The 27,810-nt window shown below is 42.4% G+C and overlaps 1 protein-coding gene across 4 annotated transcripts; it reads left to right on the top strand.

The window, feature by feature from the left end:
* Nucleotides 1–53: 53 nt before the first annotated feature.
* ipo8 (importin 8) lies at nucleotides 54–27,810 on the top strand. 4 transcript variants are annotated; one of them, XM_085138807.1, is made up of 25 exons: nucleotides 55–463; nucleotides 2,072–2,153; nucleotides 2,536–2,692; nucleotides 2,842–3,000; nucleotides 6,609–6,765; nucleotides 7,233–7,322; nucleotides 9,130–9,224; nucleotides 9,320–9,404; nucleotides 11,794–11,928; nucleotides 12,304–12,403; nucleotides 12,743–12,819; nucleotides 13,131–13,247; nucleotides 13,346–13,435; nucleotides 14,749–14,914; nucleotides 16,884–17,044; nucleotides 17,342–17,467; nucleotides 17,563–17,629; nucleotides 18,053–18,178; nucleotides 18,830–18,927; nucleotides 19,042–19,137; nucleotides 19,375–19,595; nucleotides 20,873–21,078; nucleotides 23,339–23,560; nucleotides 24,236–24,365; nucleotides 27,345–27,810. In XM_085138807.1, coding segments are annotated over exons 1-25 (3,048 nt in total). In that variant the 5' UTR covers nucleotides 55–379; the 3' UTR covers nucleotides 27,346–27,810. The 4 variants fall into 4 exon arrangements, with proteins under 4 accessions (XP_084994931.1, XP_084994933.1, XP_084994932.1 ...); XM_085138806.1 differs by having other exon boundaries at nucleotides 17,563–17,638; XM_085138805.1 differs by lacking the exon at nucleotides 27,345–27,810 and having other exon boundaries at nucleotides 54–463; nucleotides 17,563–17,638; nucleotides 24,236–24,369.

The raw sequence follows: 27,810 nt of genomic DNA, 5'->3' as shown, positions 1-27,810 counted from the left end.
AGGTGGCGGTAATACAATAAAATGTTGAATGTCAACTGCCTAAAAAAAGAGCTAGAGCTAATATTGACAGGTCGTTGCCTGTAACACTGATAAGACCGCTGTAAAGGTGTCGGGACATTAACAGAAAGAACACCCATGTGTCTTTAACAGAAACTCGCCTCCGCTCCTTTAAACAAAATGCTGAACATGTGTCCGATAACAAGACTTTTATTTTGAATGCTCTGACCGGACGTTGTGTTTTTTTACTACCGGAAGCCTTTTCGTGTTTAGGCCACACTGGATGCAAAAGGCACGAAATTTGGGTGCAGAAACGTTAGCTTCTGTTAGTTTCATGAATGTGAGAATAAAAATAGAAACGGAACATTGGAAATAAACACACATGGATCCCAACCGTATAATCCAGGCTCTGAAGGGAACTATCGACCCCAACCTGAGGATAGCGGCAGAAAATGAACTCAATCAGGTGGGTGAGCTAAATAGTTTTGGTTTGCTTGTTTTCTGTTTTCATTCGAGCCGAGGAGGGCTGCTGGTGTTTGTGGAGGATGGCGGACCGTGTTTTGGGGATTGCGCTCGGCTTTACCTGGTTAACGTTCAGATGCATATATTAGGCCTGAGATCAGCATTTAGACTAACCGGTACCCCAACAGTCACTGCGGCAGCTGCCCTCGAGAACAATAGGAGGCAGTTCTGACAGCCATCATGAGCCGACGGTCAGCAGCGGGGGTTCCCAAACTTTCTCATGTCAGCACTGGAGTTCAGGACTTCCTGCTGTTCTCTGTTGTTGCTCCTGCCTTCAATGGCCGAGTAATAAAAAGGATCGCAATATCTGGCGATTGAGAGCTTTGCTGAGTTACTAGAATGATGCAGAAACCCACTGATGTTTATGCTGTGTTATTATAACGCTGGCTGTATCATGACTGAAACTTGAGTTGATAAATCTTAAATGGATTTGAGCTGTGGGCATTCACACTGTGTAATAACTCCTTATTTAATTGCACATGCATTGTGTGATTATATAAGCTTTACATCTAAGCTCTAAATCACCTGCTGGGCAATCCTCGTTTTTTTTTTTTTAAAGGAAAATAAATCGTATCTTCTTCTGTCCTCTTTTTCTTTCTCCATCTCTGAGATCGCACATTACTTTGTGTTCTTTTTCTTTCTCGGAAACGGATCTGTTGCACTTTTAGTTTACAAAGCTATACAGAAAGGGTTGGTGTGTTTGTTTCCTTTTAATTTGTCTGCAATTTCAAAAGAAATAACTGTGATAATGTCTTCGATGTCACAACTTTGACATCGTCCTGGATGAATTCATGGCAGGCATAAGATGTACTTCAGGATGCAGAAGACTGAGTAAGACAAAAAAGTATTTTACTCCAAATCTTGGAAAGGGGGAGCTGGCCGGAGAGGAGGTGGAGAACAACAGAAGGTTTTATGTGGGATTGGAAAGTTTACAAAGGCCAGAATACATTCACTGACCAACAGCTGAGAATTGCAATCCTCTAGAAAACATCTGTCTAGGATCCAATATTCTCTTGCCAGTGGAGCATGAATGGACTTTGACAGAAGTACAAATGGTAATAAAATAATAATAATCAATCTTGCACTGTTCAAGACAGAAATGTTAGATGGCGCCAAATTATAAGAACAGTTAGACTGTATATACTGTGATGAAGTGACGCGACAATAAGGCAGTACTGTGGCCTGCAGCGTCTGTGGGGTGCTGCAGCTGCATGAGTGGGCCAATAAAAGAGAATTACACAACTAATGCACGTAGACCTGCACAGCACATACTTGTCTTTGCATGCTGCAGTCAGCAAAACAGGTAGAATTTTCATATCAGTGTTATTTTCACTCATTCACTCACACTTTCCTCTTTATGCTTTGTCTTTGCAGTTTAAGCCTTTACCTGTCACACAGTTACACACTGGTGAAGGCTTCAGAGGCCATTTTTAAGAGCTGCAGCTTTGGCATCTTACATTTCATTTCCAAAAACTTTGGGTTTAAAAATATTTTAATATTGTTTTGAATACATATGAAATTTTGAAGCTGTCCATCTGTCTGTGTGTTTCAGTCCTACAAGATCATTAACTTCGCTCCTACCCTGCTTCAGATCATTGTGTCGGAGCAGGTAGAGTTTCCTGTTCGTCAAGCAGGTAAGATGCTAACTGGTTTTGGTCACTATGTTTCCATCATTATTTAGTAGTTAGAAAAATAGCACTGACCTGCTGAGAGAGACTGTTGTATGAGTATGTCTAAAACTAGCTGCCATGGCCGACTGTTTGGGAAGCACTTCACTAGTAAGTATTTGGAATAGCAGCATGGTGTTGGGATTTTACACCAAACTTGAAAGGTTAAAGATTTGGATCTGCACGTGTGGTTTCTCAGCCTTAAGAAAATCAACAGACCAGTGTTTTAAATGGAGTCTTTGTGATTTGTAGAAGCACATAAATAAATGAACAGTGTGAAACTATATTAGCTATATGACCTGTGTGATGATGGTCTGAATGTGTGCTGTGGTTGTCTCGGTGTGCGTAGCTGCAATCTACCTGAAGAACATGGTGAGTCAGTACTGGCAGGACAGGGAGCCGTCTGTCGGGGAGGTTGTGTTTCCCTTCAACATCCACGAGAACGACCGGCAGCAGATCAGAGATCAGATCTTGGAGGGTATCATCCGCTGTCCAGAGTCCATACGGTACATGCACATGTGCACACACCTGCTCACTCAGGACAGCTGTTCCCCTTCTCTAAAAGCTTAGATCTTAACCTATTTTAACCATTAAAAGCCCTTTGAATAGTGCCCACGACATGATAGTGACGCCACGTGTTTTCTTTTTTCTGTAGTGCCCAGTTGACCATGTGTTTGCGAGCCATCATCAAGCATGACTTCCCCGGCCGCTGGACTGCCATTGTGGACAAGATCAATATGTACCTGCAGTCTCCAAACAGCGGCAGCTGGTATGGGACGCTGCTGGCTCTCTACCAGCTGGTCAAAACATACGAGTAAGTAACCTGTTCATGTTCAGCCCACCCACCAATCACGTCTGGAGAGCAGAACGGGTTATTATTAATTTTTATTACATCTGAAATCCTTTATTTAAAAAGATCAGGGCCCCTTTTTAAGAGTGATATGTGTGCAAAAGAAAAATGGAGTCTTAGGCCAGCGGCCCCCATCCTTCTTTGAGCCACGGACCGGCTTAATGTCAGGCAATGTTTTCACGCTGCGGCCTTTAAGGTGTCGCGGATAAATACAACGAAATAAAACGATACGACCGAGACAAAAACTGGGATTTTGTAAATATAATAAAGATGATTTCACTGTGTAACTTTATTTATAACAACATGGAGAGTAACATCCTCCTCTCTGCCCCTTAATGCTCCCTGGTCGCTATGGTAACATGTAAATATTTCTTTCAAAATAAGACACATGACTACAACACAGGAAAAGACCCGGGGAACCTGAGTTAACGATAAAAACCCAGAAAACCATAAATTTCACACCGGAGCCTCAACTCTCGCGGCCCCGTACCGAACGACTCGCGGCCCGGTACCGGACCGTGGCCCGGGGGTTGGAGACCACATGATTTTTTTTAAAGTTCATCCGGCATGAAGCTGAAGTTTTATAAGAATCAGCCGTTTTAATCTGACGACCATGAAGGGTCTGAATATGGATACTTTTTGGTGACCTCATAAATATTGATGTAGAGAAAGATTTCTGACATTTGTCAAAAACAGACTGTGGATTTTCAGTCTTGTCATCTGCGTATTTGCCTGTAACACGTGTTACATTAAAAATACAGGAGCAGTGATCATATCAGCACTGAGGCGCAGGAGGGACAGTTTACTGTAGACCATCGTTGGTTTGTCGAGGTAAACGCGAATTAGTTTTTACAGTTCTGAATACTTGGTGGAGAACATATAAAATTGGAGATACTCTGTTGTTGGACAACAAGGATATAAAGCAAATTCCCAGCGTGAAAGCATTCCAAACGGATTCCTGAAGGAAGTGATGTAGGTACGTTTTGAAGGCTTTCCAGAACTCGGATGCTTTTCCTGGATGTTTGCAAGAGATAACCAATAGAAATATGATTTCTGTTGTCTAATTCTGATGATGACATCTTTGTTTTTCCTCTCCCCAACATACAGGCTGTGTCTTTAGCACTGAGATGCAAACCAGGCTTGTTCTGTTTGAAAAACACATTCAGAACATTTAAACTTTAAATGTCACAGTGGGGCGAGTCATTTATCTGTAGCAAAGTTAGCAACCTGCTAAATCGCTTCATTTGAGGAGCGTTATAAATCTAGTGGAAGCCCGGCTTACGAAGACCCCATTTAATGAAGAATTCAAGTTACGAAGGCACTTAACGGCAAAATGCCCGCATAACGAAGTAGATAAAACAGAAAATATTAAAAAATTAAATAAAATTCCATAATGTTATGTACATGTATACATACATATGTATGCATACATATGTATGCTTTCTTCAACCTCCTCCTTCATAGCTTGCCTCCACCAGTGTGTGAATGTGTGGATGACTGGGTGTGTAAAGCGCTTTGGGGTCCCTAGGGGGGACTAGTAAAAGCGCTATACAAATACAGGCCATTTACCACTCTAGTGATGGGATTTCTGGCTCTTTTTAGAGATCCGGCTCTTTGGCTCCGAACCGGCTCTTCAGGTTGTTTTGTTGCTTTAATTAATTAATTATTAACAATAATATAAAATTATGCACAAAAGGAATTACTAATGTAAAAAAAGTGGTTTTATTTATATATGTTTATATATAAATATGTGCGGTGGCCCCTAGAGACAAAACACGTACAAACTCCAAAACACATTTCTAGCATGAACTGAACTTCCAAAGCAGAGCTACTAGATCACTTAAGTTACACAATTGAAAGCATGAAAGCATATGTGTATTGTTTGTGTATTAATACACAGGCACTCATATATATTCAAATAATTTAAAAACAATGTTCATTTACCTGTTACTACCACACACCAAATCCAGTCGTTGGTACTTGCTGGCTTGTGTAGCCACTAGGTAACAAAAGCTCAACACTGCCCCCTAGCATCCTGGAGCACTTCTGTTGTCTTTTGTACGTGTTTTGAGTTTTTATGTGCTTTGCCTCTAGGGGCCATCGTAAATATACTTTTATTTATTCACTCCACATAAAATGTAATCAATAAATCATATAATACAAAAATCAACTATTCACATTTCAAATTTTAACTATTTAAATTTTCAGCTTTTTTCTTTTAAACAAATTTAAAGTGAAACAACACAAAACACTGCAAACCACAACACAATTAAATATAAATTAAAATATGAAAACAAAAAGAAGATGCATATTCTCTGTCGTATGGACCTGCATGAATAAACTTTCTGAATCCTTTATCATCTCCAACTGAAAGTAGTTGTGGATGATTACTTTACCTTTCTAATGTGACCTTGTTGTCCCTGGCTCTCTCTCTCCCTCCCGCTCTGTTTCTGTGCTACTGAGTGTAACTACCGCCCCTCCCCCCTCTGCCCAGCGTAAAGCACAAGGCTCGTGTGCGGAGTGAAGCAGAAAAAAGTGCGAGAGAGAGAGAGAAAGAAAAAAAAAAAACACGTGACGGCTCGCGATAAGGAGCCGGCTCGCATCGTTCACGTCAAAGAGCCGGCTCTAAGAGCCATTTCGTTCGCGAACGACCCATCACTATACCAATCGTCTTCAGCCAGCATCGCCTCGCTCAAAAGGCGATGGAAAATGGTGCTTTGCCTTATGAAAAATTTGATTTACGAAAGACCCTCTGGAACAAATTAATTTCATAAGTCGGGGTTCCACTGTATTAATTTCTTTTACAATTAGTAAAAATGTGCAGCTAGTTGCAGTTTACATTTTTGTGCCAAGAAATGTAACATTACAGTATGGAAGCCTGTTTGTGCCACTAAAAGAAAAGGATCCATAACTCGAAATTTCGAGTTATTTTCTCGAAATTTTGAGTTATTAACTCAAAATTTTGAGAAAAGTAACCGCTGCCAATCATTAATCTACGTGAATGACGTCATTTCCTTGTCACCCGGAAGCTGAAGCCCTCAGGTACAAATGCTACAGCTAAGCTATTACATCCAGTCATGAATGCACAGATTGCTGAGTATTTTCAGCGTGGCTTCAAAAATGATGAAGTCCTTGTGTTATTAGCTGAATCACAGGGCGTCACTATCAGCAAACGTACTCGCAAAAGCGCCAATTTGTTGCGATACGGTTTTGAGTGCGCGTTGCTCTGCGCCATATGCTTCCAGGTAACAAGAAAGTGACCTGATTCACGTAGATCACTGATTGGCAGAGCTAACTCGAAATTTTTACTTATTAACTCGAAATTTGGAGAAATATAAGTCAAAATGTCGAGTTATGGATATTTGTGTTTTTTTAGTGGCGGGCTTCCATATCACAGTGTAATGTCATTTAAAGAAATTCTCTCAGACCAGCAAGTATTATAGAGACAGAAGCAGATCAGGCATCTCTGCTTCAGTCTAACAGTTGAAGGAGGATGATGTCTACAACCTGAAGCTCGTTCTGATTTGAACTGAGATCATTTAGTAAGTATCACGCATGTGTGTGTGCTTCAGGTACAGGAAAGCAGATGAGAGGGAGCCGTTGCTTGCAGCCATGCAGATCTTCCTGCCCAGGATTCAACAACTCATCAGCCAGCTGCTGGTTGATGCAACAATCTTTTCAGTCCTCATCCAGAAACAGATCCTGAAGATCTTCCATGCTCTTGTACAGGTGTGTGCACGTGTGTGTGCACGTGTGTGTGCACGTGTGTGTGCACGTGTGTGTGCACGTGTGAGCTTTTTTCAGATCAGACGTTTTCATGTGCTAAAAAGCCAGAAACTGAAACTTTGAAATGTCTCATGTCAAAACATGTAGTTGGTGTTGTTGACACATGAAGCTCTAAATTGATGTTTCCTTCAGTTGTCTCATGCTGAGGTTACAGAATGTGACTGTGGCCAGACTGAATGCTAACAGGGTGAGAGGGGCGACAGTCGTGCACCTTTTTATTCCTAATTACACTTTTCAATGTGCCCTAAACTCCACTGCACTGATACAAACAGCAGCAGTTGCTGTTTATTCAGATTAACTGTCGTCATCCGCTGATGTGACTTATGTGTTAAGGAAAGGCTCAGCGATGCTTTCAGAGAGTAGACAGGTGGTCGTGATGGAGTAAGAATGGTACTTCTTCTTTCCTGCAGTATTCGCTGCCTCTCCAGCTGATCAACAACACAGTGATGACTCAGTGGATGGAAATACTCCGAGCCATAATGGACCGAGACATCCCAGCTGTAAGATCCCGAATCATATAGACACAATGTGATTTAACAAATCCAACAGTAACGTCTTGATGCATTCTCAATCATCTGGATGAGGAAATCCCAAAAAGTTGACTCTGTTCATGTGGACGTAGCGTTTTCAGTGGTCACTCGTCCAAGTCTCAGCCGACTGCAGGTTTCCCCGATCTTATAAACAGGACATTTGCATAATGACTGAAACCAGGACCACTAGTGAACAATAGGCTGTGAGGTCAGTTTATGAGCTGACCTCACAGTTTCTTGATCATTTTCACATTACGGATCATTGATATGCAAATTTCCAGATGAACAGAATCAACTTTTACATGGGATTTTATTTTCAAAACTTGTGTATTGCACTTTAATTCGAGTCACAGAATGATCATTAAAGTACCAGCATGCTTATTCTATGTGCTTTCAGCCCTTTATCTGCCTCACATTACCAATCAGCCTAGCGTGGATGTTTGTGGACTGTGGGAGAAAGTCACACAGACACAGGGAGACCAGCAAACGTTTTGTGCTGAACATTTGTTTTAATAAAATAAAGTCTATAATGAACATGTTTTTTAATTAATTCCAAACAAACCACATTCATTTGGTTTCATATTACACAATTTTACAATTACACATGTGAGCCTGAACTGTTAGAAGCTTACTTCTGCTGAGACTAGGGATGCAACGATACCAATTTTTTCAAACCGATACTTGGATCTGAGTACAAAAGCCGATACTTCTACCACACACACACACACACACACACACACACACACACACAAATGCAATGAATTGGAAGACAGGCTTTATTTTATTCTCTGCCGATAAAAAATAAAATCTTAATAAAAATGACCACAAAAAAATTTCAAGTGAAAAATAAGCACTTCTGTTAAATTATTGCAGTCTCCACATTGTAATTTAACAACATATCACTGAACTATTGGCACTGTCTCGAGCTTTCAGAATAATAAATAAACACTTCTGTTTGGAATAAAATAAGAGAATAAGATAAACTTTTAAATTGTTGCAGAGTGTCCATAATGTAAACAAACAAAATAACGAAAGTATTTGGCATTGACGAACTCCCCATCTGCCCGTGGATCATCAGTCCACTGTGCCGTTAAACCAATAATAATCCTATGTTTTCCACGACCGGCATTGGCTGGTCATCCAGAGCGATAAAATGAGTCGAGCCTCTGTTATTTTAACTGTCCGTGGATTTTCTCTTGACATTTTTCATCGCTTTTCCAAAACCTGAGTTAAAGTTGGCTGTTCCACACTGCTGACATTTTGTTTAGCCTAGCTACAGCAGCCTCCAGTTTCTCTTTTTTATCTGGAGCTGCCAGTCTCACTCGTCTAACCCTGTGCCTGTTTAGCGCAGGATGTCCCCCTAGTGGCCAATCTAAAAAACTACAACAGAAATGACAAGCCACCCTCTGATTAATGAAATAAGTTGGTATCGGTTCATGGTATCGGTTAACTTTTACAAGTATGAGTACACACACATTTTACAGTATCGGCCCGATACCCGATATCGGTATCGGTATCGGTGCATCCCTAGCTGAGACAGTTATTGTGAGAGCTGAGTGGCACAAAACAGCATCGTCAGTGTGGAAATGTTTTTTCACTGACACAAGTGCTCCACAGTGTAGTTAAAGGTTTGTTGATCAAACGAGCGCACTGAAAATTGAACGCTCGATTACTGAAAAAAGCGTCTTTTTAGACTATTTCTAGACGCATGGATTAAAATTCTAATGAATCTGTTCTTCACAAGGACCTAGTACTGACCATGCAGTGTGTTTGTTAGGAGACACTGGAGGTGGATGAGGATGACCGTCCCGAGCTGGCGTGGTGGAAGTGTAAAAAGTGGGCGTTGCGCATCATCACGCGACTGTTTGAACGGTGAGTCCAGAAATGCTGTTAAATCATCACCGAGCAGATTTGGATGTGGCAGAAAGACCTTTTCAGCATTCCTGTGTTTCTGATGTGGATCACAGATATGGAAGCCCAGGAAACGTGACGAAAGAGTACTACGAGTTTGCAGATTTTTTCCTGAAGACATATGCAGTGGGGATACAGCAGGTAAATATGTGTCACTGAGTCTGTTTGAGTTATAGGGAATGTCCAGTAAATAACACTCTTTGATCTTTAATATAGATTCTCTAGTTGATACGTATCTTTGTGGTATTTGTGCGTTACAGTCAGTAACCAAGCACTCTTGTTGTTTTACGTGTATTTTTCTCCTTTGGTTTTGTTCCTCAGCATGACAGCAACAGGTTAACCCTTTAAAACCGGTCAGAGCAGCACGCTCTGTTTTGCGTAACTATTTTTAAATCCTTGTAGCTCTGCAACCACGTGAGCTAGCGCAATAATTTTTTTTGCATATGAAACCGGAGGAGTTGTACTTACATCTTATGCCATCAGCTTGTCCTCGGTCACAGTTTCCTTCCACATATAGTTTTGCAAAAACTGCATAAAAAGCACTTGCAGCAACAAAAACATAATATTCCAGAAACACGCTTTGCCGATCCGATCAGCTGTTTGTAACACTTCCTACGTTGGAATAGACGTCAGCGCGAACTTTTGCATATCCTCCATGACCTGCCCGAAACCGCAAGTGACGTCATTTTTGCAGAAATGTAGTTTTTTTTACCATCAGGGCCTCATGAACCTATACTGGTGTTTTTAAAAGTTATCTTTGACTTTATGACTTTCTGTGTCGTTTCTGGGATGCTTAGGACTCATATTGCACTGCTGGAAATAGTTTATTTTGATGCAGATGCTGCTTTTTTGCAAATTTGCACTATAATATTTATTTTCGTTTTTATATACTGCAGTTTTTCCTGCAGTATATAAAAACTGGTGTATTTCAAAAATAAAACTATGAAGACACTCAAAATAAATTTCCTGTGGTGGGAAACTATTTTGTGCAACTTTTTTGTATTTACAGTTTTGAGGGATAAGCCTCTTAAATTTCTCTAACTAGAAATATATGTTAAAAAAAACAAAAACGATTTTCAATTTTTTTGTAGTTTATTGCACTTTTTTGCAATTTATGTAATTACTATGCACTTAATGCATACATATTATTAAAATCTGGTCTATAATGGTTGTATTGATGTATAGCAACTTGAAATGCTCCCAAAAATGGCTCTACAGCATGTAAAAATATAATATAAGCTCTGGCGGACTAGGTTCTATGGTAGGTCTTAAAGGGTTAACTCAAGAGCTCTTCAATATCTACTTGAAAATGCTGTTTTATATTAGGTGCATTCCAAATTCAAGGTTATGTGATATTCATAAGGCGTTTATACTGTGCCTAAAGGCAGACAAAAGAACATCTCCTAGATTAAAGGATGGTCCTTAACAACCAGAGAGTTGAACTCGGATAATAGCAACCATTCAGGAGCAAAGGGGCAGGTAGCTAACAGCATGACTTGGAGCTGAGAAACTTTTATTGAGAAAATAGTGAAGAATTCTGTGCAATTAAAGACTCAACAGCTGCTCCACTGTAGGGTGGAGCAGCCTGAAATGTCTGAAGGATATTTTCTGAGGGAAAAGTGAAGAACCGTTCTGGACTTGCTTCAACTTCAGAGGGAGCTGGAGACTTGGATGACTGCCCAAGAGAGACGGGAAATATGAGAATCCCTGGTATTACAAAACAGGCGGAAGATAACTTCCTTGCCGTGGTGTTTTTGGAGAACATTAAGAGAGAGGTTGGAAATTCCTGAGATGACTAGTTTGAAAATAGAGCACATGAAAGTTTGGCTTCACGGCCCGACTGAGCCACGAGCGCCCAGCTCGACACCGAGAACCACCAATGCGCCGACGGCTGAGAGCATCAGCCACCAGCAGGGAGTGTGGTGGGGGGTAATAGGTCCCCACAGATGGGGGGGCCTGAGATGGTCCCAGAGGGGCAGTCTGCCCCCAGAGCCAGGAGATGTTGCCCTCTGCTCTGGGGTGGAGACAAGCAGACCACCCCCGGTCCTGCAGCAGCAGGGAGCATCCCAGACGCCAACCCCTCAGCCCCCCCCAACAGAGAACGGGGGTGTGAAGACCCCACACCTCTCTCCAGCCGCTCATATGTGGTGTTGCTGTGTGTTGTTCTGAAGTGCATTTAAAACACGGGAGGGCATGGTGCTTCCTGCCAGAGAGCAGCACGGCCCCTCATTTGAGAATATTGACCAATCGCAGCAGCGTATTTTACACTAACCAACCAGATGAGTCTGCCTGTTGCTGTCTTTACCAAGTCCTGCTGGTGATGCTTTGCATTGCTGAGACAGGCTGAAACTTTTGTCCGCAGTTGCTCTGCTTCGACATCTGCAGTGTTGTTGGTTTCAGATCAACAGAATCAACTTTTTGGGATTTGCTTACCTGGATTATTGAGCAAACATCAAGACTAGCAGTTTGTTGCAACTAATCCTGTGAGCGACGGCGGTTATTCATCCTGTGCGGTGTGTTATCCATCCAGGTCTTGCTGAAGGTGGTGGACCAGTACCGACAGAAGCAGTATGTTACTCCTCAGGTCCTACAGCAGTGCCTCAACTACCTCAACCAGGGTCTGTCACACTCACTGACCTGGAAACAGATGAAGCCGCACATGCAGGTAGGACATGCATGAAGGAATATGATCTTTACCTGTTCCTGATTGGACCAGACCCTCTTATTCAGTTTAGAGCGATCTGAATTTAGTTTCACCAAATACTTAAAGGTACTATTCCACCAAAAATGTCAGGAACTTTAGAGAGGGGTCCTCCTGACTCAGTTCAAAGTTGACTTTAATAAAGAGTAACTAATGGATGCTGACTGAAAGTTGTTCTGTCTGTGATTTCATCATTTAATCAATCACATAGTTACAAATTTCTGCTTTTTCCACTCTGGTCATTTTTATTGTCTGTTTATTTTAATAAAGCCAGTCTTATTTTTCCCTCTGAATCATCTTTAATCTCATTAATATTATGAAGACTGTTGTTTCATGTAGACCATCTGCCAGGAGGTCATCTTCCCTCTTATGTGCTACAAAGACGAGGACGAGAAACTATGGCAAGAGGATCCATATGAGTATATCCGTATGAAGTTCAGTAAGTGTTCAAGTATCCCGGTATTAGGGTTGTAATGATACTAGAGTTTTAGTCTTGAGTTACTTCTCCACACTCTGGAGTCTCTTCTTAGTGTTGCTATGGTTCCCCTCCTGCTCTGCACAGGAACAGTGGGTCCACATGTGTCTGTAATCTGCAGGTTGCAACAACAGCATATCTGAGTTTGGAGTTTGCCTACCAAAAAACCCTAAAAGTAAAACTGAGAGAAAGTCGATGGGCTTTGGCCACTGACTGTCATTGCTATAATATTAAGTGGTGAAGGTGAGCGCACGTCATGTCCTGGGATATGTTGTTTTTGAGAGTATCCATCTTTGTGTCTAGACCTCTATGATGACCATGCTCTCCCAGTCACTGCTGCCCAGAGCCTGCTGTGTAAAGCTGCACGCAAGAGGAAAGAGGTGAGGCGGGGGGGGGGGGGGGGGGGGGGGGGGGGGGGGGGGGGGCATGATAGCGCACATCCACAGGAACCAGAGTGCTTGAACACAGTATGTGGCAACTAGGCCCTTGCCCAGGGATATTGATATTATATTATAGTTTATTCCACCACATGACAAAAGGACTGTTTTTCTCTTTTCCTGCCGGTGTATTTTATTTTTTTAATCCTTTCAGAAGATTTCACTTATGTTTTGTCTATAAGCCACAAGCTTTAGTTTCTGCACACAGATCTTGTAAATGTAATCTGCAGCATGTCCTTTATTCATCTTAACAGGTCCTGCCTCAAATGATGGAGTTCTGCCATCGTATCCTGATGGACCCCTCTGCTGATCCTTGCAGGACGGACGGAGCGCTGCACTGCATCGGCGCTCTGGCTGAGCTCTTACTTAAGGTACACGGAGACACGCCTCTGGATGGAACTGTAACGAGCACTTTTATCAAGTGATCAGCTTCAGGATTCGCTGCGTTTCTGTGTGTCTGGTCCTACAGAAGCGGCTGTACAGGGAGCAGATGGAGCTGATGCTTCAGAACTACGTCTTCCCCTTGCTGAACTCTCCTTTGGGTTACCTGCGTGCCAGGGTGAGTGACGCTTCCTCCCTGCTTGGTAGAGCAGTGTAAGAGTCATGATGGCTAATAATGTATCAGCACTGAATGAATAATGTGGGTGCATTTTAATCCTGTGTGTATAATTTTTACCCAGTTTTATTTCATAAAACTAAAAAAACATTATGTCCAGTTGAGGTATTTGAGTTCTATATTAAATTGAACTGCATGCATGTACAAACCCATTTAGGTTTAGGACCTAAACTGGAATAATTCCAGTTTATTTGAATCTGGTATATGTATTCCAGTGGCTATTGAAACGAATGAAAAGTATGCAATAACCACTGGTAGGGCATATTCATTAAATGAAACTTAAAGATAACCTTTTTGAGGAATTATTTACAAGCTGCACTAGAAGCTGATGTGGACGAGTGCTGTACTGCTTTCAGCAGATGTGTCAGAAATGTTACCATCTGGCAGACGTTACAGGAGTCTGTCTGCTCGACTACAAGACTTAAAAACAGTTTTTACCACCAAGCCATACGACACCTCAACCACAACACTTAAACACACATAACACAGCACTCACAGCTACCCTGCAGCTTCACAAGTGTTTAATCTGCACTGGTCACTTCACTTTATTGTCATTGATATTTATATTTAAAAGTGCAATACTGTAATTTTCTGCTGCTCATTCCTGTGCAATATCCCATCTGCCCTCCCGTCATATTTCTTTTCAAGATTTTCTTATTTAATCACTAGTGTACATATATTTATATTTATAGATGCATATATATTTAGTCATCTTTTCTCTTTTACCATGTCTCTCTAATATTTTGCTCCTTACTATTTTTCTATTTTTTTATTTTATTATATTATATTTTCTTCTACTGTATCATGCTGCTGAGTGACTGCTGCTCGTCAAACACATTTCATTGCAATGTTGACCCTGTGCTAACTTGCATATGACAAATAAAACTGAAACTGAAAACAAATGTTAATCTCACAGAACTGTAGACACACAGTCTGTGGTAAAGCCTGCAGTGACTACCTGGAAAATGATAACTCGTTGAGGGTTGTCGTTGCTAAAATGTTCAAAGGAACTGTTTTTTATTTTATTCCTTTAACGCGTCGACTGGCTCTCTTCAGTGCTGCAGGGTGGTCCGTTTAGTCAATGTGAGTTATTGTTTTAGTCTCTTCAGCACACCAGCTGTGCTGCAGACCAGAGTGATGCATCTGGTGGGGGAGTCGCTGACGGCAGCAGTAGACAGTTATGGTGGTTTCACAAATTTGACTGAGGTGAAAGTTGTATGGATGCTGTACAAACTTGGGATACTCTCCTTTGTTAGTCTTGCTGGGTGTTGCACTCCTTCAGTCCGCTGCGTTTCCATGACGAGCTGGTGCTGAGGAATGCTGTGGAGTTGGTCAAACAGGATCTGATAGATGACAAAGAGATGCCTGTCAAGGTGGAGGCTGCCATCGCTCTGCAGACGCTGGTCAGCAACCAGGAACAAGGTCTGTTTCTTTACCATCACAGGCCCAAGCTTATTATTTTTAAATATAAGTGTGTAAGAAAGGAGAAATGGGTATTCCTTTAATTAGAGATTAGAGACTGGTTGTCATTGTAGTAGAAGCACTTATGAATATTGGTAGAAAGTAAACACTGATAAGTGCAAATATGATCATCTCCCATACAGAGGTTTAGGCTACGTCCACACGTACCCGGGTATTTTTGAAAACGCAGATTTTTCTATGCGTTTGCACCTTTCGTCCACACGTAAACGGCGTTTTCAGTCACTGAAAACTGAGATTTTTAAAAACTCAGGCCAGGGTGGATATTTTTGAAAACTCCATTTTTGCATTTACGTGTGGACGAGAAAAACGCAGAAAACGCAGCGTCAAAGGTGTGCGCATTTTTTGACGTCACACTGTGCGCCACGTTATTGTTTCGGTGAAATGAATTTCTACAACACTGTTACTGTTAATTGTTCTCTCTGCAGTGTTTAAATGCTTACATATATGCACACAGTTACTGTCCCTCCACACATACGACTCGGTTCTGCTTCTATGCCCCAGCTTTGTTTACTTTTTCCCACCGAGGCTTCTAGACTTCTGATTGGCCAACATTTCTGCACGGTTAGGAATATAGCGCCACCTGCTGCTTTGGCATGTTCCTAGCAGCGTTTTCCTTCATTTCTGCCTTTACGTGTGGACGGGATTCTTTTTTAAAACGAAAACTCTCAGTTTTCAAAAATACCCGTGTACGTGTGGACGTAGCCTTAGTCTCTGTTACGGCCCTAGCAGGGCCTCCTCCTGAAGGTGTGGGAGTGTCCTTCAATCGCTTCTGCCTGAGGTGCCACCTTTCCCTTCTACACAGCTGACGCTCGTTAGTAATCAAAAGTATTTAATCCCAGGGAAAGGTGAGCTCTGGGCCACAGCGCCATGTGAGTGGTTACAGCTAGTGAGCTGCTCTCTTTCTTTTTGGCTCACGTTTTACTTTATTGACCAACGCCTGAGTTTTGTTTGTTTTCTTAAACGGTGATAGCGGCTTGTCCGTCTCTTTTAGTTGAGCTACTTTAATAAAACTCTTTAATTTAACCCTTATGCCTTCTTGTCTCCTTTTTGTTACCTCCCCCTCACCGCCTAGACCCCTCAGGGGTACGTAACAAGCTTGACCAACTTACCTTTTGCTGCACACACATTAACAAATACAACTTACCCAGTTCCTGAGCACACCAAACTATACCTCCCCATCTTCTGGAGCGTGCTGGGCTCGAGGCAGCTTTAAAGGCAAAGCTTCAGCAACTGGAGCACTTCCCCCAACAGGGAACTAATCCCCACCCAGGATTACTCCAAAAATAAGAAAGACAAAATAATAAAAGAGTGCCCGAAGGAAGAACTTAAGGAAGAGCTGGACACTCACCTAACTTAACTGGGAAGGTGCATTTCTACTCTTCTCAAAAAGCAACACAACCGTCACACAAAAGCCAAAAAAACCCAAACACCACTAATTTCAAACTCCCTTTTCAGATCCCGGACGAGCCCCCACTTGTTACGTGCCCCTGAGGGGTCTAGGCGGTGAGGGGGAGGTAACAAAAAGTGTCTGGGTCAGAAAAAGGAGACAAGAAGGCATAAGGGTTAAATTAAAGAGTTTTATTAAAGTAGCTCAACTAAAAGAGACGGACAAGCCGCCATCACCGTTTAACAAAACAAACAAAACTCAGGCGTTGGTCAATAAAGTAAAACGTAAGCCAAAAAGAAAGAGAGCAGCTCACAGCTGTAACCACTCACATGGCGCTGTGGCCCAGAGCTCACCTTTCCCTGGGATTAAATACTTTTGATTACTAACGAGAGTCAGCTGTGTAGAAGGGAAAGGTGGCACCTCAGGCAGAAGCGATTGAAGGACACTCCCACACCTTGAGGAGGACGCCCTGTTGGGCCGTAACAGTCTCATTTTCTCACTCAATCTGTTTTCATTATAAAGCCAAGCTGTACATCAGGCCTTACATTCGGCAAGTCATGCAGGAGCTTCTGCACGTGGTCAGAGAAACGGAGAACGACGACCTGACCAACGTCATCCAGAAAATGATCTGCGAGTACAACCAGGAAGTGGCCGTCATCGCTGTAGACATGACACAGAACCTGGTAGGACGACAACATGGACTTATTTTGTAGCTGGTGTGTGTGTGTGTGTGTGTGTGTGTTTGTGTGTGTGTGTGAGAGACACAGACGAAGCTACTTTTAGGTTAAGTTTTATTTTAAGTTTAGCTGTGATCTGGGGAAAAACTCGTGAAAAACATCAGGGAGTTAGTATTAATGTAGATGTCCATGAATGAATGAAGGTCAGTGAAGTGATGTGAAACACCACTCTGTGTGTGTGTGTGTGTGTGTGTGTGTGTGTGTGTGTGTGTGTGTGTGTGTGTGTGTGTGTGTGTTCGGCAGGCAGAGATCTTCACAAGAGTTCTACAGAGTGAGGAGTACGAGGAGAACGAAGATAAGACTGTCATGGCTCTTGGTATCCTCAGTACAATCGACACCATCCTCACCGTGATGGAAGACCACAAAGAGGTCCGAGGCGCACACAAATACGCACACACAGCAATAAGTATTTGAATTTGGGACAGTGGTGAATGTTTGACGCCTTATTTCGTTTCATCTCTCAGATCACACAGCAGCTAGAGGGGATCTGTTTGCAGGTGATTGGCCTGGTGTTGCAGAAACCCATCATAGGTATGGCAGGTGTGTGTGCACGGGCAGTCCAAAGAGTGTGGTTTTTTTTTTGGGGGGGGGGGCTCCCTTTTCAGATTCTTCCTCCACATTTTCACACTTTTCCCTTTTCCTAGATATTGCAAGTATTCCAAATGTTATTAATGAATTAATTTAGTTATTTCAGTAAATATATTCCTTGCTGTCTTCATTAAGAGCCATAGTGATCTCTAGATTAGTTAATTAGGAAGCCGTCTCACGCTGACACTACGCTGGTGTCACGTTTTATCTCCTGCATTTAATGGAAATGTGTGTAGAGATTGCATGTTCATGCTGAGTGGTCTGTAAACAGGCACCGAGATGTTTCCTGTTAGCGGTGTTGGATTGTCTTTCTCTTGTATCTCAGAGATGTGGCAGAGTGTCATTGTCATCCTTTAACCGCTGCAGAATTCTATGAGGAGATCCTGTCACTGGCATTTGGCCTTACCTGTCAGACCATCTCCCCCCAGATGTGGCAGCTGTTGGGCGTCCTGTATGAGGTCTTCCAGCATGACTGCTTTGATTACTTCACAGGTTTGTCCTACACCCAGTTTCATCTCCACTAACTCTTGACTGTATGCGGTATTTTCCTCCTGGATACGTGCAGAAGTTGTGTTTGTGTTGTTTTGTCCATAAATTTTCAAATTACATAAAATACGTCTGCTTAAGTTCCAGCATCCGTCTAAATGTGTTATTTAACCTAATTAACCGTCTGCAGCTGCCCAGAAATTCAGTTTACTGCGTCCAACAGGAAATAGAGGAAATGATCTCCCCTGAGAGGCGGAAACAAGCGCATATTTCACACGTTTAAAATATTAATCATAAAACAGTTTTTCTGTTATCACAACAGCTGTGAAACCACAAATTGGTAGCAACAAAGAAAGTGACGTGTAGCCACATTAAGACAGTTACAAATCAGCCTATTACCATAAAAAAATCCACATTTGTGTAAGTTTGATGCTGTGTTGGTGTTTTTACACGTGTCTGTGAAAACAGCTGCAGATGATTCACATGATTTTTGTGTGAATACACAGAGGTTGTGTCACATAGTTCCAAGAATATGAAACGTAAATGACTATTAAGTTAAATAACAACTTGAATAATAAAAGTCATGATTCATGTTGGGTAAAGCTTATATGAAAGCTCTGTTGGAGATTCAAAGTATGAATTGTGTTTATGTCACAGATATGATGCCGCTTTTGCACAACTATGTTACCGTGGACACGGACATGCTCCTGTCCAGTCCGAAGCACTTAGAGGTCATCTACAGCATGTGCAAAAAGGTCCGTCTGCAGATGTGTTGAACTGTGGTTCACAGAAATATCATCAGGAACAAACATCCAGCGTTTTTTCCAGTGTTGTTGCTGTGTTGTGACCAGTGCGCGTTTTTGTTTAAGGTGTTGTCCATGGATTCAGGCGAGGATGCAGAGTGTCATGCAGCCAAACTGTTGGAGGTTATCATCCTGCAGTGCAAAGGCAGAGGCATCGACCAGGTCAGGTGCAGCTCTGTACCTTTAATTTCCGCTGATCACACAGCCAGCACCGTTTTTTATTTCTACCATCCTGCAGCCAGAAGTGTTTCTCTCTGTCGGTGTAATTATGCCCAACGCTGGGAAGCCAGAGTCATGGCAGTTTGTTCACCTGCATATTTCAAACACACTGTGGTTCAAACCACATGTTGCTGACACTCTGAGGAAACTGCAATATTGTCTGCTCTTTTGTTTCCACAGTGCATCCCTCTTTTCGTGGAGGCAGTGCTTGAGCGTTTGATGCGGGGGGTGAAATCCAGTGAGCTGAGGACAATGTGTCTCCAGGTTGCCATTGCTGCTCTCTACTACAATCCAGCCCTGCTCATCCATACGATGGACAACATGCACTTTCCACACAACCCGCAGCCCATAACCACACACTTCATCAACCAGTGGATGAATGACACTGAATTCTTCTTGGGGTAAGGCAGCAAAGAGAGTTACTAACTTCTGAGTTAGGCTAGAGAAATTCTGGATCAATGTTCTCTTATGGTTTTAAAAATTTCATGTTGTGACGTTTTTGAGTGAAACTGTGATTGCTATGAAAGGGGGGGGGGGCAGTTTAATTCAGTTTTATTGCTTCAAAGCGCTTTATATTGTGATGTAAAGATCCTGCAGAAATAACAAGAACATCCAGACGGTTTGACGAGTTGGAGGAAGAAGTCGTTTTTCTGTGGCTCAATCAGGAAGATTTTTGTTTTCATTTTAAACACAAATTAAATAAATTCGACAGCTAATCAGTGAGAAATGTTGATTCGATTCGATTCAATTTTATTTATATAGCGCCAAATCACAACAAAAGTCGCCTCAAGGCGCTTCATAGATACAGAGAAAAACCCAACAATCATATGACCCCCTATGAGCAAGCACTTTGGTGACAGTGGGAAGGAAAAACTCCCTTTTAACAGGAAGAAACCTCCAGCAGAACCAGGCTCAGGGAGGGGCGGGGCCATCTGCTGTGATTGGTTGGGGTGAGAGAAGGAAGACAGGATAAAGACATGCTGTGGAAGAGAGACAGAGATTAATAACAGATATGATTCAATGCAGAGAGGTCTGTTAACACATAGTGAGTGAGAAAGGTGACTGGAAAGGAAAAACTCAATGCATCATGGGAATCCCCCGGCAGCCTACATCTATTGCAGCATAACTAAGGGAGGATTCAGGGTCACCTGGTCCAGCCCTAACTATATGCTTTAGCAAAAAGGAAAGTTTGAAGCCTAATCTTAAAAGTAGAGATAGTGTCTGTCTCCTGAATCCAAACTGGAAGCTGGTTCCACAGAAGAGGGGCCTGAAAACTGAAGGCTCTGCCTCCCATTCTACTTTTAAATACTCTAGGAACAACAAGTAGGCCTGCAGAGCGGGAGCGAAGTGCTCTAATAGGGTGATGGTGATCACTGAACCATAGAGACACTGTGTCCCGGTGAACATAGATTTAGAAATGTTTGGATCTGTTTTTCTGAGCTTTGAGCAAAGCCAGACTGTTTTCCACCTACTTCCAGTCTAGCATCCCTGTAACTGCAGCTCTGTGATGGACACACACATACCAACAGGTGTTCTTTCATTAATTCTTTTAATTAACAGATGACAGTTTAATTTGTGTGAACACTTATTCATTTATTTATTTATTTATTTATTTTTGTGCTCCTTCAAAAAAACAAAAGCCTTCTTTCTCAGAAACTTCTTCTGATTCACTCCGCAGACTCCATGACCGTAAGATGTGCATCATCGGACTGAGTGTGCTAATCGAGCTTCCTAGCCGGCCAGCAGTGCTGGATGCAGTGGCTGCCCAGATCGTCCCCTCCATTCTCCTCCTTTTCCTGGGCCTCAAGCACATTAATGCCTCCCGCCTAATCAACAAACCGGAGCTGCTTGCCCGTGCAGGGGCTCAAGACGAAGACCAGAATGGTGAGAATAGAGAGCAGAAAGCGGGAGGTTGGCACCAACAACAGAAGAAACTTGCAGACAGAAAGAAAGCAAAGAGTCAGTCAGATTAGCCACTGAGCTCAGCAGCACGATGTTTCTCACTCTGTGCTCTACTTTGCTTCGGTTAAAAATAAAGGAATTGGGTCCTTAAACCTTCTCTACCGCTGGTGGGTCACACTCATAAATGTATTTGCTGTTATTGTTGTGATTGAGGCGTCGTTCTTTTACTCTGACATGTAAATATTTTGGTTGGGGTTGTCAAAAAAATATCGATATGAACTATGCCGTCTTTGCCCCTCCAGCTTCACACAGCTCCTCACTAACAGCTGAAGTAGTTTGTCAAGAGGTCAGTAAAGCTCACGGTTCAACAACAACGGAGGAAACGGTCGTCATGAATGTTAACTTGACCGGTGCACATTTTAACATTTAATGTATTTAAAATGTGTTTCTTCTTTTGTTGTAGCCAGCTGTGCGGTCAGGTTTAAAAGGCAGGCAGTGGCTGGTTGAATAGTTCAGTGAGCGTTCTGAGTAACCTCGAGTATTCGTTATGCTCTTCTGCAATATTTCAATCATTTAAATGTTGGGTATTATGCTGTTTGGCCTTTGTTTTTATTAGTAACTGAATCAGTCTATTCATGATGCTGCTGTCTTATCTTTTCTTTGTTTTTATAACCATCTTTATTAGCTGGACAGAGAAAGGTGGACGTAAAATGTCACAAATATTCTGCACTACATTATCTACCCAGTAGTAATGTTACAACATTCAACCATTTTTAAAATTCTAAACATTGGTGATGCCAACCACACTTTCTTCTTTTTTATTTTTGAGTGCTTGTCTGTTTTTTAGCTACGGAGCCCCGCAAGGGACATTAGAGGCAAAAAAAAAAAGAGAGAAGAAGATCAACTTTTGCGAGATCTCGTAAAATAGGCTGCATCCTTCGGAGGGCGCCAGCTCGAAGCTGACCGGGAGGTCGAGGCACGCACGATCTGATATCCTCGTGTTGGTGTTGTTCCCAGATCATCATACTAAAGGTTGTTCCAGGATCAACATTGCAAGTGACCAATCAGAATGTTGTGATGTCATACTTTTGCGACTTCGGGAAAAACTGGCGTAAAACAAAAAACTGTACTTAAGCTGCGAGAAACCGCCTCTGTCCGCCGATCAACGGACCCTAACCCTGACCCTTTAATAAACGCTAAGCAGAATTGATATTGTCCTTGCAACATTGGAATTTCATAAATGCACGAATGGGTTGGTGCGCAAAAGAATAACGTCACAACAATGTGATTGGTCACCCTCAACGTTGAACCTGGAACAACATTTTCATGATGATCTGGGAACAACACCCACACGACGATATCAGATCATCCGTCGAGGCACGGTGTGCTGGGAGTGTGGTGTTCCCCCCGGCTCTAGTGGGCCTCGACCTCCCGGTCAGCTTCGAGCTGGTGGGTAACAGATGTCTCTGAAAACGTCAGAGCACTTTTGCAAATATGTGATATCTTGATAAACAGAGCAGATATTTGAAGTTTACACAGCTACACTCTCGCCTGAAAATATGTTAAAAGTTTATTTTGTGACCCAGAAAGAGAAATATTAAAACTTAGTAGCTGCTGCCACTTTTGGAAACTGGAATTGGTTGAGCCGCGCTATGAATTCTGGGATAGGTTGGGCCACAAAGGATAGCAACTTGGCCTTCAAATGTGACCTGCAAAGGATGTGGCCTATTTTACGAGATCTCGCAAGAGTAACTCGACATGATCTTCACGTGTTGTTTTTCTCTCCACTGTCTCTTGCAGGGCTCCATATTTAACCACTTTAAAGCTAAAGATCCAATGTTACAAAAAAATAATCCTGATTGTGTGGAAATACACAAAAGACTAAGCTGACTATAATTGTCAGCTTCTTTAGAGATTTCAGCAACAACTCGTACAACGTCTCATTAGACTGCACTGTGTTAACAGGTTTCCTACCAGCTAAAGACTGAAGGTTACATTACACCCTCACAAAAAGATGTTGTGGTATTCTTTCACATAGGAAAACTCTTCTGTTCACAAAGTTGCTTTGGTGTCAGAACCATAAGCAGTTGGTCTGTTGACCACGACCCACCTATAGCGACTCCCCTGTTCTGGGCCAGCACTAGTTTGTGAGCCACTCCCCAAATCAAACTGTACGCTGGAAACAACTTCTCTTTACATCCTGGTACCTCACTCTAAATGTCTGTGTTTGTGCTCACGCCAGAGGAGATTCCCAGTGATGAAGATGAGGTGAATGAGAATTGTAACACCATGCAGCAGCAGTCCAGCATGCCAGCAGGCCCAGGAGGCGATGATGACGACGACGATGAAGATGACTATTGGGATGACGATGGTTTTGAGGGAACGCCTCTGGAGGAGTACAGCACGCCTCTGGATTACGACAATGGAGAGGACGAGTATCAGTTCTTCACTTCTGCCCTGCTCAGTAGGTCACATGTTGGATCACCTTTACTGTTTGTTTCCGGCACACTGGGAGCAGATCTTTGGGTCCTTTAGGAAGCAGCTTGGTGCTTCATGGACCAGGCTCATCCAGGTGTAACCAAGATCTAGGAAGTTTGGAAAAAGGGTCGACAGCGTGGCCCCTTCTTCAAACCCTCTGTGTGTAGTTTTTGTGCTGCTGTTAAAGAATATTGTTGACGTGGAGGTGGCTGATGCTTCACTCCCCTACTCGTCCACGCCCTGCTTGCAGTGACTGTGGTGCACTACAGCCTCTGCTTTTATACCATTTTATTCTTTACTTAAATATTTATTTGTTCGCTCACTGTGACAAATACAAGACGTTATTGTGACCTTCAAAAACCAGCCGATTGCAACTGCATGTTTACATTCTTGCTCTGATCGGATTCGTTGAAGTTGAAACTTTTTAATATCGCATACAAAAACATTGCAGTGGGATCAGTTCATTGGTCTGCTGTATTTTTGCAGCTATTTTTCCACATGGTTTGGTAACGAAACAGGACAAACACAGATGGGACCATCCTTGACAAAAATGTGATTCTCAGTAACTTCTTTGTAAAGCAGTATAACCCATATATAGCAGCATATAACGCCTGCATGAAACCACCGTGACACTAGAGCTTTGCTGTGTGTTTGTCTGTAGGGGTCCAGAGTACTGATCCAGTATGGTACCATTGTTTGACGGCTGCGCTCAGCGATGACCAGAAAAAACAGCTTCAGGAGATCTACAGCATCTCACAGCAGAGGAGGAGCACTGCAACTAAGGGCCAATGGTGAGAGACGACATGAGGAGAGACGTTAGAAAGACGGGAAGAAACATGCTGCAAAAATTGTAATTGACTCGGTGCATGCGTTACCGCATCCAGGGGTCCGGGCTGTTCAGCTGTTCTGGCCGTTTGCTTAAGCCCGCGGTCCTGGGCTAGTAAGAGATCCTACTGGGTGTTTGCAGAGGGGCGGACCACTAGGGGGCTCCATTCACACCCAGTGAGAAGGGAAGGAGGGTAAAGTGTTTGCCGCCATGAGTTCAGTTGTGTGAAGCCGAGATTAAAGCTCTCGTTTCGTTTTTCAACGTGTCTGCGGTGACCAGAGATGGGCAGTAACGCGTTACTGTAATCAGATTACTTTTTTCAAGTAACGAGGGTTACTTGTAAGGGATTACTATTGCAAAAACGGTAATTAGATTACTGTTACTTCCCCGTAGGAACGCTGCGTTACTGCGTTACTAAAACCGTGCTTTTTTTTGTGAGAATGTCTCATGACAGTGACGTAAGCGAGTGCGACGTTCGTGACAACAGCTGTGTGCAGATCAACAATGGATCATATATCGAGTGCAGAGAGAGTATGAGCGTGCAGCGTTTAAAGCGTGGAAGTACTGACCTTACTTTGAGTTTGATTCCATAAAAAGTGGCAAAAACATTAGTGTCCGTTGTGCGTGGGAAGAAAACTTCTTTTTACAGCGAAAAAAACCCCTAAACTTCTGAGCAAGCACCGAGTAGCTACGACGTAATGGGAAACTCACAGAGAAACTCGCGGATTCTTCCACTGACCGCAGCACACCTGCACCAGGGTAAACCTCCGCCTACCCCACTCCTGCTTTACAGGTGAAAATAGAGCAACAGGACCGCTAGTCTTTGACTTTATTTATTTTCTGCTGTGTTTTACTTGCATCTATTTGAAAGACTGAGTGTAAACACACAAAATATTTTATTTTATGTGCTGGAATGTGCAGAAAATAGGTTTAAATGTTAAACTAATTTCTTCCAGTCAGAGAATGTTGCATATAATAAAATTTTTCCTTGATGCATAAAGTTAAAAGATTAAAACTAATAAAACAAGTTTTAAAAAGAGACTTTTCCATTTGATTACATTTTGTATGATGATTATGTAGAAAAAGTAGAATTGGGCTGAAAGATCTATCACTTTATCACCTATTCAGGTTGTAAATCGTGTTTTTAAAAAGTAACTAAATAATTAATTACTTTTGAAAATAAGTAATCAGTAAAGTAACTGGATTACTTTTTTGGGGAAGTAATCAGTAATTAGTTACTGATTACTTTTTTCAAGTAACTTGACCAACACTGGCGGTGACACCTGTAACCTGGGCGCACACAACATCATTACTGTACGTGGGGTTTATGTTAAAGCCAAATTTCTTGTGAAGAATTATTTCGGACTTGAACTTAGTGAACGGAACATCTTCTTTGGGAACATTGTAGGCAATGTTAGACTTAATCATCATCTTGGCCTCCTCTGACAACCTGCTGCCTGAAAGGCGGCGAGGAGAGGGGACACAGTGCATTTATCGCAGCACATAATGTGCTTTCTGGATACATTTTTCAGCGTGTTAGTTCAAAATGTGTTAGCACCAGTCACAATCGCAGTATTGCCATGGTCTTTCCACACTCGCCACAGCTGGGGATTGAAACTGGGTCGCTCTAGAGCCCTGAGCTTTTCCACACACAGCATCAGGACACGGCACTGACAGTGGGCTATTTTAGCAATCTATTCAATTCAATTCAATTTTATTTATATAGCGCCAAATCACAACAAAAGTCGCCTCAAGGCGCTTCATAGATACAGAGAAAAGCCCAACAATCATATGACCCCCTATGAGCAAGCACTTTGGCGACAGTGGGAAGGAAAAACTCCCTTTTAACAGGAAGAAACCTCCAGCAGAACCAGGCTCAGGGAGGGGCGGGGCCATCTGCTGTGATTGGTTGGGGTGAGAGAAGGAAGACAGGATAAAGACATGCTGTGGAAGAGAGACAGAGGTTAATAACAGATATGATTCAATGCAGAGAGGTCTGTTAACACATAGTGAGTGAGAAAGGTGACTGGAAAGGAAAAACTCAATGCATCATGGGAATCCCCCAGCAGCCTACATCTATTGCAGCATAACTAAGGGAGGATTCAGGGTCACCTGGTCCAGCCCTAACTATATGCTTTAGCAAAAAGGAAAGTTTGAAGCCTAATCTTGAAAGTAGAGATAGTGTCTGTCTCCTGAATCCAAACTGGAAGCTGGTTCCACAGAAGAGGGGCCTGAAAACTGAAGGCTCTCCCTCCCATTCTACTTTTAAATACTCTAGGAACAACAAGTAGGCCTGCAGAGCGAGAGCGAAGTGCTCTAATAGGGTGATATGGTACTACAAGGTCATTATGGGGCCTGATTATTTAAGACCTTGTATGTGAGGAGCAGGATTTTGAATTCTGGATTTAACAGGAAGCCAAAACAGGAGAAATCTGCTCTCTCTTTCTAGTCTCTGTCAGTACTCTAACTACAGCATTTTGGATTAACTGAAGGCTTTTCAGTGAGTTTTTAGGACTTCCTGATAATAATGAATTGCAGTAGTCCAGCCTGGAAGTAATAAATGCATGAACTAGTTTTTCAGCGTCACTCTGAGACAGGATATTTCTAACTTTAGAGATGTTGCACAAACGGAAGAAAGCAGTCTTACATATTTGTTTAATATGTGCGTTGAAGGACATATCCTGGTCAAAAATGACTCCAAGGTTCCTCACAGTGTTACTGGAGGCCAAGGTAATGCCATCCAGAGTAAGAATCTGCTTAGATACCATATTTCTAAGCTTTTCAGCGCCTTTTTTGATCTCTTATCAAAAGCCTCCAACGAATTTATCAAGCAAAAACAGTAGAAAATAAGTCATTCAGTTTACAAATCTTGTGGGTTTTGTCATAGCAGGATGCCGTTTTAAACACGTTGTGTCCTGAGCCGAGTTTCATCTTGTGTTTTCAGAGCACTGAAGAAACAGATGGGCTGCAGAATCAGGAGAGGGGTCAAAGAAGAGAAACGCTGGTCTGAGCTGTACTTCAGTTCAATCTGAACGATGTCAGTCTACATCAAACCATATCTGAACAGATCCCACCAGTTCCCAGAGTTTCAGTAGACCTGGATGGAGTAGCAGGGGCTGGTTTCAAATCACAATAACTGCTGATTTGCTGCACTGCTTCAAAGCCCCACTGGAATAATACTTTCACTGGGACAGGTCCACCGGCCTGTGACTGTGTGACTGTGTCTCTGTGTATACTTGAGGAAAAGATCTGCATTATAAATATAAATGTTCTTGACCAGCACAATTCACAAAATATTTTGTACAGTGCAGTGCTTTAATTTGTAACTAAGTCAGTCGTGTTTTGTGTTTGTCTCTCAGCGAAACTGTAAAAAACAAAACAAAATAAAACTGCGTCAGAGTGTTTTTGTA

Source organism: Neolamprologus multifasciatus, chromosome 17, assembly GCF_963576455.1.
Source record: "Neolamprologus multifasciatus chromosome 17, fNeoMul1.2, whole genome shotgun sequence".
In the NCBI taxonomy this organism is placed as follows: Eukaryota; Metazoa; Chordata; class Actinopteri; order Cichliformes; family Cichlidae; genus Neolamprologus; species Neolamprologus multifasciatus.
This window is presented reverse-complemented; position numbering and strand designations above follow the sequence as displayed.

Excerpts from the sequence above, each read along its gene's own strand:
- ipo8 (XM_085138805.1), top strand. The coding sequence starts at position 380 with ATGGATCCCAACCGTATAATCCAGGCTCTGAAGGGAACTATCGACCCC. Across the intron at positions 11,929-12,303 it reads AGATGAAGCCGCACATGCAG|ACCATCTGCCAGGAGGTCAT; the intron begins GTAGGACATGCA and ends TGTTTCATGTAG. Across the intron at positions 18,179-18,829 it reads CTGCTTTGATTACTTCACAG|ATATGATGCCGCTTTTGCAC; the intron begins GTTTGTCCTACA and ends TTTATGTCACAG.